The 9,471-nt window shown below is 34.6% G+C and overlaps 2 protein-coding genes and 2 non-coding genes across 4 annotated transcripts; 2 read left to right on the top strand and 2 right to left on the bottom strand.

The window, feature by feature from the left end:
- Positions 1–932: 932 nt before the first annotated feature.
- LOC145113027 (kinetochore protein) lies at positions 933–3,803 on the top strand. Its single transcript, XM_079049138.1, has 11 exons — positions 933–1,229; positions 1,314–1,532; positions 1,797–1,887; positions 1,965–2,144; positions 2,256–2,345; positions 2,447–2,554; positions 2,646–2,699; positions 2,817–2,931; positions 3,014–3,171; positions 3,244–3,339; positions 3,431–3,803. Exons 1-11 carry the CDS (start codon positions 1,069–1,071, stop codon positions 3,503–3,505), a joined length of 1,347 nt encoding a protein of 448 aa, XP_078905264.1. The 5' UTR covers positions 933–1,068; the 3' UTR covers positions 3,506–3,803.
- A 114-nt stretch (positions 3,804–3,917) lies between these two features.
- TRNAG-CCC (transfer RNA glycine (anticodon CCC)) lies at positions 3,918–3,988 on the top strand. Its single transcript has one exon. It is a non-coding gene; the product is annotated as a tRNA-Gly (tRNA).
- Positions 3,989–4,048: 60 nt separating this feature from the next.
- On the bottom strand, positions 4,049–4,121 carry TRNAR-UCU (transfer RNA arginine (anticodon UCU)). Its single transcript has one exon. It is a non-coding gene; the product is annotated as a tRNA-Arg (tRNA).
- Positions 4,122–4,459: 338 nt separating this feature from the next.
- LOC145115888 (DNAJ heat shock N-terminal domain-containing protein) lies at positions 4,460–8,669 on the bottom strand. The gene is made up of 11 exons (XM_079052248.1): positions 8,185–8,669; positions 7,145–7,461; positions 6,917–6,994; positions 6,675–6,777; positions 5,936–6,024; positions 5,749–5,860; positions 5,608–5,661; positions 5,450–5,498; positions 5,251–5,351; positions 5,048–5,166; positions 4,460–4,972 (listed from the first exon to the last, which is right to left on the bottom strand). Exons 1-11 carry the CDS (start codon positions 8,626–8,628, stop codon positions 4,615–4,617), a joined length of 1,824 nt encoding a protein of 607 aa, XP_078908374.1. The 5' UTR covers positions 8,629–8,669; the 3' UTR covers positions 4,460–4,614.
- Between the last annotated feature and the right edge of the window lie 802 nt (positions 8,670–9,471).

The following is a 9,471-nucleotide window of genomic DNA, read 5'->3' as shown; positions in this document are numbered from 1 at the left end:
AGCAACGTGGTGCGAACGATTTTGATGTTTATAGAGCGGCGAGGGTCCAATATCATGTCGAGACGAGTCATTTTTTTAGCACGAAAAGATTTGGGAGATTGTTAAGGAAGACCTAAAATGGAATAAAACGGACACATTTCCGAAACAACAATCCAAGAGGTCTCGCGGCTCATGTTCGATCGACGTTTCGGACGTAAGCACGAACATCGACCTCAATGTGGACACAGATGAGATACCAGACGACTTCAACGACATCGAAGAGATCTCCCCACCTCGACGACCGATAGGTCATGACAAAGCGAGGCGGGCTCAACGACATGCAGTGGAAAGCGAAAGTAGACTTCGAGAACAAGCGAAAATGAAACAGAAATTCGACGACCACAACGAAATCGCGCGTAAAAGATATGAGTTGCACTATGAGCATTTGTAGTTCCTTCGTCGTGAAGCCGATGAAGATCGCATTACGAAGGAGTTGACAATTCTTCAAACTAGTGAGGAGAATATGCCACCGAGACGGGCGGAGGTGTTCCGAAAAATGAAGGCAAAGATCGAGCGGAAATATTTAGGCGAAGAATAGTGTATCGGTTTTATTTTTTTAAAATTATTAGGACTATCGTATGTTTTCGGTCAATGTTTTTTTCCTTTGTAATTTCGTTTTTATTTTTAAAATGGTATGTTTAATTAAATATTTAATTTAATTATGTTTTATTAATTTATATGTTTTTTTTATATTATGACATAAATTAAAAAAATAAAACAAATTAGAAAAATAAAAATTAAAAACATCAAAAAAAAATAATAAATAGAAAATGGGAGATGTTATGACTACGTTATTTGATTTTGACCATTTTCATATATGTTATAACCAAAAGTATGACTAGATCGATGAAATTGGACATTTCGGGTTTTTTTTTTTTAAGATTTTGGCCTTTTGGGTGTGCGATGTAATTAGCTTAACAACAAATATAAGACCATCGTTTTTAATTCACTATGGCGGGAAAACACACATAAAACTCCTCCTCTCTTTCTCTCTCTCACACACACATACACAAACACAGACAAGGAGAGATGTCTAAGTTCGATTATCCGAAACTCCCCCGGAAAGAGATCATCGGAGTACTCGCCGAATCACGAATCGTCAACGTCTCCGAAGCCGAACTCATCAATCCCAGGCCCGATGTCGTCAACAATATCTACACTCAAATACTCGTCCACATCGGCTGTCTCCAGTACAGTTTTCTAAACCCTAATGTCTTTTTACATTTACAAAGTATCTGTCTATCAAATTTCCCAAGTATCTGTTGAATTTTCAGGGAAGATTGCGGACTAGTCGAATTCGTAGACCTAGAACAACTTGAAAACCCCGATTTGCATGTTGACTCTGTAAGAATGATGAATTTGTTCAACAAGATAAGGGGAGTCATTTCCGCCCTCGACTGCCCTAAGAATTTCACTCTAAAAGATCTCATTAAGCCTGAAGGCGATCGCACTGAGTTTTTTATTGGTACTATCCTTAATTTTTGCCTTCACAGGTATTTTTTCATTTAATTCATCATTTTGGAATTCTTTCAGTTTCTTCTCATGTAAACCCCAAATTGTTTGAATTAGTTAGCCATACATTTTGGAATTGCGCTCGGCTACATTTTGCATCTTGTGATTTACTGATTTATATACTTCCTTTTTACTATGAAATTTCACAACTTTACCAAGTTGTATATAGCATCCACTTTTAATCATGAAAAAATATCATCATTTTGCCATCAACATAAGATATTATGTTGTTTCAAACATCCTAGAGACACAAGAATGGAGCTAATAAAACCAGTCGTGGAAGATGTGACAAATCTTGATGAGCAACAACAAGCGATTGAAAATAGAATATCACAGGTAGGTGTAAAAAGTTATAATTGGTTATTTATTCAATCAGACTGAAAATTCGCTAACTATGCATATCTTGATTGTAGTTAAATGCAGAATTACTAGAGTTTAATGAATCAAGAGAAAAGGAGATGCCACTAATTCAAGAAGTTGACATCAAAATTAAAGAACTACGCCAAACAATTTCATCTCTTAATAATCAGCAAATGTCCCTAAAGGCTACATTTAGAAAAAAGAAGGATGCAGTTAAAGAAATGGATGAAAAGGTACACATGTTCTTGATGTTGAAACGATTGATTCATTATGAATGTTAATTTGGATCCTCTTTTTCTTTTTCTTTTAATAATTGGATCCATATAATCCTTGTTGTTTTTCAGATTTCAAGTGCAGAGTTTGCTTTGGTACAAAGTGCTCAAGAAAATGCGAGTCTGCGTTCCAAAATTGTTCAATCTCCAGATAAACTACAGGTGGAAGTTATTTTAGTTTTTCATCATTAAACTATTAGGTGAAAATGTTGTTTAACAATCAAATGAAGAGATATATAATATAATTCTTTCATAACTTTAAGAGGGCATTGGAGGAAAAGAAAGGAGTTCAAATTGAGGCTAAGAATGCAGAAAGAGAAGCAATGCAGTCTTTTCATGAAAAATCTGCCATCCTTGAAGTCTATGCAAAGGTAATAATATTACATAGTTGTGGATTATGATCAATTTTATTAGTATTTGGTAATGGCAAATTGGTAAATTTGCATGAATGTTGTTTTTCAGGCTAGCAAGAAAATGAGCAAACATTTGAAGCAGATGCAGGCATTACAAGAGCAGGTTCTGTTACAAATCAATGAAACCACATTATTTTTTTCTTGAATTTAACTTTAAAAAATTACAGAAAAACAGAAAGTAGTTTCACCATTTTATTGATTTAACCATTGTTTTTAACAGGTGAACTCAGCCAAACAAGTTGAGAAAGATGTGAAGGTGTTGAAAGTTAAGAATAGTGATGATGGGGTGTTGGATAAATCACTTGAAGCCAAATTATTTGAACAACAAGGCAGAGGTTGTTCTTTATAAAGTTTTATATTTAAGGCGCCCAAAACTTCAAATTTTTTATATATTTTTTTTCTTATATAAATTTCCAGCGGACCAATTAGAGGAACTACTACAACAATTAGAAAAAGAAAAGGATCTTAAGTGTGAAGAGGCTTCCAAAGAACTTAATAATGTGAGATCACAAGTGGAATATAATAGACATGGATTGGAACAAAGGCAAAAAAACATAGAAGCTCTGGTTGCAGAGGTATGGATTTTTATAAATTTTTGAAACGGATATTGTTTTTAAATTTTTTATATATTATTTGAAACTTGTTAGGTGGCTGCTATAAATGAAAAGATTAATGTGGAGAATGATTCAGCAACAGCTAAACAACAAATATTATTCAGTAAATGTGAAGAGATTACTAAAGAGGTGAAAGTGTATTTCTGAACTTTTTTTCAATAAATCTTTTGTGGAGTATTTTCTATCATCCTAAAATGATAAAATTTTATATTGGGTGTAGTTTTTGGAGTACACAAATTCTACCGGGCAGTTGCTTTCAAAGATTGGGGAAGGAGCTGATGGCTTGGCAAACTAACTGATGGATATTTTATGTTTTGATGAATCTCTATTATTTATGGTGCTTTATTTCTTTTAAATGTTTATGAAGCTCAAGTGACAATCTCTTAAGTTGTAACAGAGATTGAAGAGCTTATATGTTATCTCTAAAGAAACATGTTTACTAGTGTTTTTAACTTGGTTTATTCGTATGTAGAAGATTAGACTAGAGTGGATGAAGTTTGGAGAAATGGATGTATGAATGTTGTATAAACCTTAGAATTGTTTAGCTATTGTACATTTAACGGATATTCAAAATGTCGTTATTATTTTCTTAAGCTTTGATATTCAAAGGCATTACAAATTTAGCTTTTGTCACATAATATGGTTTATGAGTTGAATCGATATCGTAGAGAATTTAAATATATTGAAAGTGAAGATAAAAATGTACAGCGCATCTAGTGTAGTGGTATCATAGTACCCTCCCACGGTACTGACCGGGGTTCGATTCCCCGGATGCGCATTTTACGTTTTTACACGATTTATTTTTTCTGAAAAATCTTGGAATTAAAAAAAAAAAATACACGCCCAGTGGGACTCGAACCCACAATCGCCTGATTAGAAGTCAGACGCCTTATCCATTAGGCCATGGGCGCAAGTTTGATCTATAATCATAATCAAAATTCTTTATTAATTAGTTCTTTTAGAACTGAAATTTTCACAATACAAAATGTTTGTTCCAACTATAAGTCCAAAAATTGAAAGAAAAGAGTATAAAAAATATTTTACAATAAATTCGGCACAGGTGATATCAAAATAAAATTGAAGTAAACCTTTATTTTTAGTCTTTTATCGTAGATATTTAACATTTGGTTATAAACTTTTGTTTTTTATTACATTCCTATATATTAATGCACCAATAATTATCAGGTATCTAAAAGTAGGTTTTAGTTAATAAGAAATGATTATCAATTTTGGTTAGGATTAATCAAAGTTGAGAAATAATTAAAATATGGACGAGATACAAACTTTATATAAAGAGAGGAAAAGGAAGGATGATTTTTGCAGTACAACAAATCAACAATTGACATCTAAGTAAAGATTAAACTTAAAATCATGTAAAACCCAACACTATGATTGGTATGTATTTTAAAGAAAATTTCTTTGAAATGATCCTGAAGAAAACCTTGAAGTCAATCCTTGTGCCATATTCTCAGCATCCAACTTGACATTCTGTCGTCCACCTGTCAAATCTTTTTCACGATCCCATGGTTTCCAAGGATGCTGTCCCTCCCATTCATCTTGTTTCTTCTCTTTTCCTCCCTCCTCCACCTTTGACTTTTTCTTTGACCGAACCCGAGTGGACTCTAAATGCTTTTCCACCAATGATTTTGACCTTTTTGCTTTGTTGTATTTGTCCACCAATTCCGCATCCGCATTACGTTTTCCCTCGTCTTGAACAACCCCCGCAGCAAGTGCTGCAGCCTGATTATACGCCTCCAAATAACTGCATAAAGGGTATTTTAGGTATTTATTGAAAGAGAGTAAAACACGTGCAACAATCAAGAATCAAGAAACATACTTCATTTTTGCTTTCTGGGCTCTGTCTGAAGGGGTATCGGTCCATGCACTGGTGTCACCACGCCCCTCTTTAGAAGTCCTGTTAAATGCTTTTGTTGATTGCTGTGTTGCCACACCAGTCTGAGGAGGATAAAACAGTAAAAAGAAAACAATAAGTAGAGAGAGAAAAAAGTTATTAATAATAAAATAAAAATGAAGGATTACTTTTCTTTCGGGAGGTAGTGTTGTCATCCATTCATCTCTTGTTCGTTCGACTTTTACATCCATGTCTGCTAAGAGTGCATCATCACCCTCCATTGAAATACCTGCCAACCACCACCTTTCCATACTCACTCCACTAATAATAGAAATTATAATAATTATGGAGTTGTAAATGTTAAAAGAAATTAGTTTAGTTTTTTACCTTGCAAACGCCTCCATTGTGCAGCTTCACGCATTGCTTTCAACTCCAACTACAAAAGAAAAGAAATGCAAAAATATTAATATTAAGATTAACTAATAAGTAATAACTAATAAGTAATAACTAATGGTATTCTGCTATTAGGGAATGTAAACATGTACCTTAAATCTTTCCTTTTCCTCCTTCTCGTCAATTTTGTCATCCATTGCTTTTCGCTAAAATTAAAAACATACAAATTTTTCAAGATTCCATGGTAAGTTTTTCAAGATAGCATTTGCATAGTAGTACTACTAAGTACTAACCTTGACAGGATCCTGTAAATCTTTAAAAGCTTTATTCAACTTAATGAATGCTTGGTGGGCTTCTGGATGAGTGCACTTGTCAGGGTGAACCATAAGAGACAGCTTCCAATATCTGAAAAACCCCACATTAACTTAATCATTAAACTGTAAAAAAAAATAAAAACAGAAATGATAAGCATCAACTTGCCTTTTCTTAAGGTTGTCTGCTGCCATATGCCTATTGACACCAACAATATCATATGGGTTGTCAACCTCTGCTCCCATAATTCTTGTGACCTGATCAAATAAAACTCAAAAAACTTAATATGCTAATGTTAATATATCTTTAAGACTAATGACCTTCTGAAATTTTATAGGGTGAAACAATAACAGATTGACATGATGTGATTCTTATAATTTCATGCCACTTATCAAGAATTACTTGTCAATGGTTGCATGCACAACACTAAACACTTGACTTGATAAATTTGAAAACCTTTATTACCTCAAATCAAGACATGCATTCCTAAAAGAAAAATATACACATCATTTTGAGAAATACATGAAGGGCTAAATGCAAAAATTAGCAATGTGCATTCCAAACTTTATTATCACATCATTGCACTTTCATTCTTCTCATTACAACACCGTGCTTCTAAATTATTTCTTCTAATTGTACTTTAAGAAATCATTTGAAAATACGATATTGTAATAAGAAAAGAAAGTATAATGTTGTAATGAAAAAATGAAAAGTACATTACCCTTTGTTGCATATAGCCCATGATGTTTTAAACATATACTGTTAACTAGTTACTGATAAGATGAACTTCAATGTCAAAAAAAAACAATAGATGGTTTTGATAGGTATGCAAGTTTATTAACAAGTTATTTGAAAAAATACAACTGAATGAAGAGAAAAGGTTCTGAAAAGCAAAGTAGGTTAAGACCTCCTCAAAACGCTCTGCATCATTGGCAGATGCAGCCTCGTTGACCACAGCAGGAGGTGGAGGTCCAATAAATAGTGCATCATCTTCACCAATTTCAGCTTCCCTACATTTATCAAAGCTATATTAACTAGCAGTTTTGGAATTATATTCAACAAAACAGATATATTCATCCGAATCTAATTTTTCATAAAATCAATTCTTGAATCTTGAGGAGGCATTATATTAGAAACTTCCATACATACCTTAACTCAGCCTCTGCTTCAGTTAATTTAGCTGCTGCAGCAAGCAGTTCAGCAGATGGCATTGCAGGCCCAATAACCCTGAAGACTCAGCAGCAGATTTGCATAAGTTAATCATGTTAGGCTAATCATTCTAGAATAAACCTTCCTCTCTGCCAACACATTTCACTTTAAAACTACAGCAATCATGGATCGAATTAAAACTAATAGGCAAGTAATGTGAAACCTTACCTCTTCCTAGGAGCTGCAATGTCTTCTTGTGCAGATGGAAGATTAGAACCACCATCAGCAGGTTTGTGTTTTTCAGCATACACATCATCATTTGGTTCATGATCATTAGTAACAGGCCTTTGAGGTTCTGATTTAGGTCGTATAACAGCTCCAACAACTTCCAGAGTTGGAGGAACATCAGAAGGCAAGAGAAAGACTAATCGACCATTTTCATTGAGTTTCAAGGACACGAACAGCTTTCGCAGGTATTTTACTAAAGACTTCTCAGATAGACCAGATATATCAACTGCTTGTCCATCATCAATCATACGCAGAAGCTGATGAAAATTCAAGTGATCAGTAAACTCAGCAAGACATATTCATTTTTACATTACATATGATTAAACATGTTGCAGAGTGAGTGACACCAACTGTATTCCTATATTTGATGAAACAGAACAGCTAAGTGGTACACAACACACAGTTCTAATTAATGGGAAAATGGGTAGGATCAGTCAACAATGCTATTGTCTACTTTGGAGTGAATTGAAATACACTAAGATGAAGACTTATTCCCTTCGTCCCAATAAATGCAAATTTAAACTTGTCACATAGTTTAATAGAAGTATTTGACTAATAATCAACTGACTAAAATAAACCTTTATAATATAAACTTGAGGACTACAATCAATATAGCCAATGGTTGTTCTGTTTGTCATAGAGTTTACTGTAAAATCCATGTCCGTTTTGGAGGTGTAAACCAAACCATTTGAAACGCATCAACTGCAGTTCTTTACTAGGAAAGAACTAAAAAAACGTAGCAGCATCACCTTCTAGGCTTCTACATTTGTCAAAATATGATTCCATATTGTTAGCAGAAACCCTAACAAATAGTTTGCACCAACAGAACCTATTTCCTTGACCTAGATTCAGTATCCCTGTTAGCAACACAAAAGAAATTCCTACACTACTAAATCTGTAAATTCATATGCGAAAATCAGCCTATGGAATTCCATTCAAAGTTCAAACGCAAGAGACAGTCGAAGGTAAGAAAATAGCACCTGCTCCAAATCATCAGCAACAGCAGGGAACTCATCCAATATATACTTCACCACCTCTACAGGATCACTCGCAGGCAAATTACTATTATCATCAGACAATCCGTATTCCTTCTCCTTCTCCTCCGACTCTGTATCTGAATCTGAGCCCCTCCTTTTTCCTTCTCGATATGATCTCCGGCTACTGCTCCCTTTCCTTCTATCTTTATCACTTTTATCTCTCTTCTTTTTCTTCCGCCTCTCTCTCCTCTTCTCTTTCTCTCTTCTAGAACTCCCCCTTTCGCTGCTCCGCCGGTGCCGATGCCTCCGGCTGCTTTTGTGCCGCTTCGAGGAAGATTCGTCGTCGCTTTCAGAAGAAGAGATCGAAGCCGACGATGATGGAGATGAAGAGACGGAATCTTCCAAGTACCTCCTCTTCTTCTTCGTTTTATAGGAGCCTTCCCCCATTTGTTTGTTCAATTATCGTACAAGACCTCCCCTCTCGTTTTTAGCCAGAGATATAGACGGCGGACTGGCGGAGCAATGTATTTTACTAAATTACTCTACACCCCTTTAAGATAGTATACTTTTTAAATACCCCCTTTAACTTATCGTGGGGATTCCAAACCGATCTATTAAATTATTTGGTATTATGTATATAAAAAGTCAAAATAAAAAATAAAAAATTAAAAGTGGTCAATAGGATCACATCCAAAAGGGAACAAAATATATATATATATATATATATATATATATATATTAAAAGTTTGTTCCTTAGGAACAGTTATGTAATCTTATTGGAACACTTTTAATTTTTTTTTCAATGTCTGATTACTTTCTTGAACATGTGTTGTGTTACGTGGTGTATTCTCAATCAACCGTTTCAACTGTCCAATGGCTTTGCTCTAGGTAACACGTGTTAAACACTTCTTTCAATTTCAGTCTCTTCCTTATTCACTTCACCTCTACCTTCGCCGATGATTTTTTTTCTTTCTCACTCCTCGAATGTCTCGAAAAATCTTCACGACCTTCGTATCTTCAACCTTTGAATCCACTGTCGATCGTTTTGGGATTTTAGGGCTTTCAAAGCGAAAGATGCCAGCAACAGTGAAGGTTAGGTTACAGGACCTCAGACCTGTTCTCCATGCTTCTAGAGGTTTCTTGCCAATCGTTTATTCATCACTTCCTTAATCACCATATATCGTTGATTTCGGTTCCGCTTAAGAACCCACCTTTAGTGAGTCGTTCTTTTACTTTTCATTTTTTGTTTTTGTGCGATACCCATCCCGATCTTTAACTTCGACTTATCTC

Source organism: Lactuca virosa, chromosome 5 (assembly GCF_052849685.1).
Source record: "Lactuca virosa cultivar CGN04683 chromosome 5, Lactuca_virosa_CGN04683_v6, whole genome shotgun sequence".
NCBI classification, from domain to species: domain Eukaryota; kingdom Viridiplantae; phylum Streptophyta; class Magnoliopsida; order Asterales; family Asteraceae; genus Lactuca; species Lactuca virosa.
The sequence above is the reverse complement of the archived record's forward strand: the minus strand, read 5'-3'. Positions and strand labels throughout refer to the sequence as shown.

Coding starts and splice junctions, on each gene's coding strand:
- LOC145115888 (XM_079052248.1), bottom strand. CDS start 8,628: ATGGGGGAAGGCTCCTATAAAACGAAGAAGAAGAGGAGGTACTTGGAA. Junction 5,499..5,607: donor AGGAAAAGGAAAGATTTAAG/GTACATGTTTAC, acceptor TTTCTTTTGTAG/TTGGAGTTGAAAGCAATGCG. Junction 5,352..5,449: donor ACAATGGAGGCGTTTGCAAG/GTAAAAAACTAA, acceptor GGTGGTTGGCAG/GTATTTCAATGGAGGGTGAT.
- LOC145113027 (XM_079049138.1), top strand. CDS start 1,069: ATGTCTAAGTTCGATTATCCGAAACTCCCCCGGAAAGAGATCATCGGA. Junction 1,533..1,796: donor CTTAATTTTTGCCTTCACAG/GTATTTTTTCAT, acceptor CAAACATCCTAG/AGACACAAGAATGGAGCTAA. Junction 1,888..1,964: donor TTGAAAATAGAATATCACAG/GTAGGTGTAAAA, acceptor TCTTGATTGTAG/TTAAATGCAGAATTACTAGA.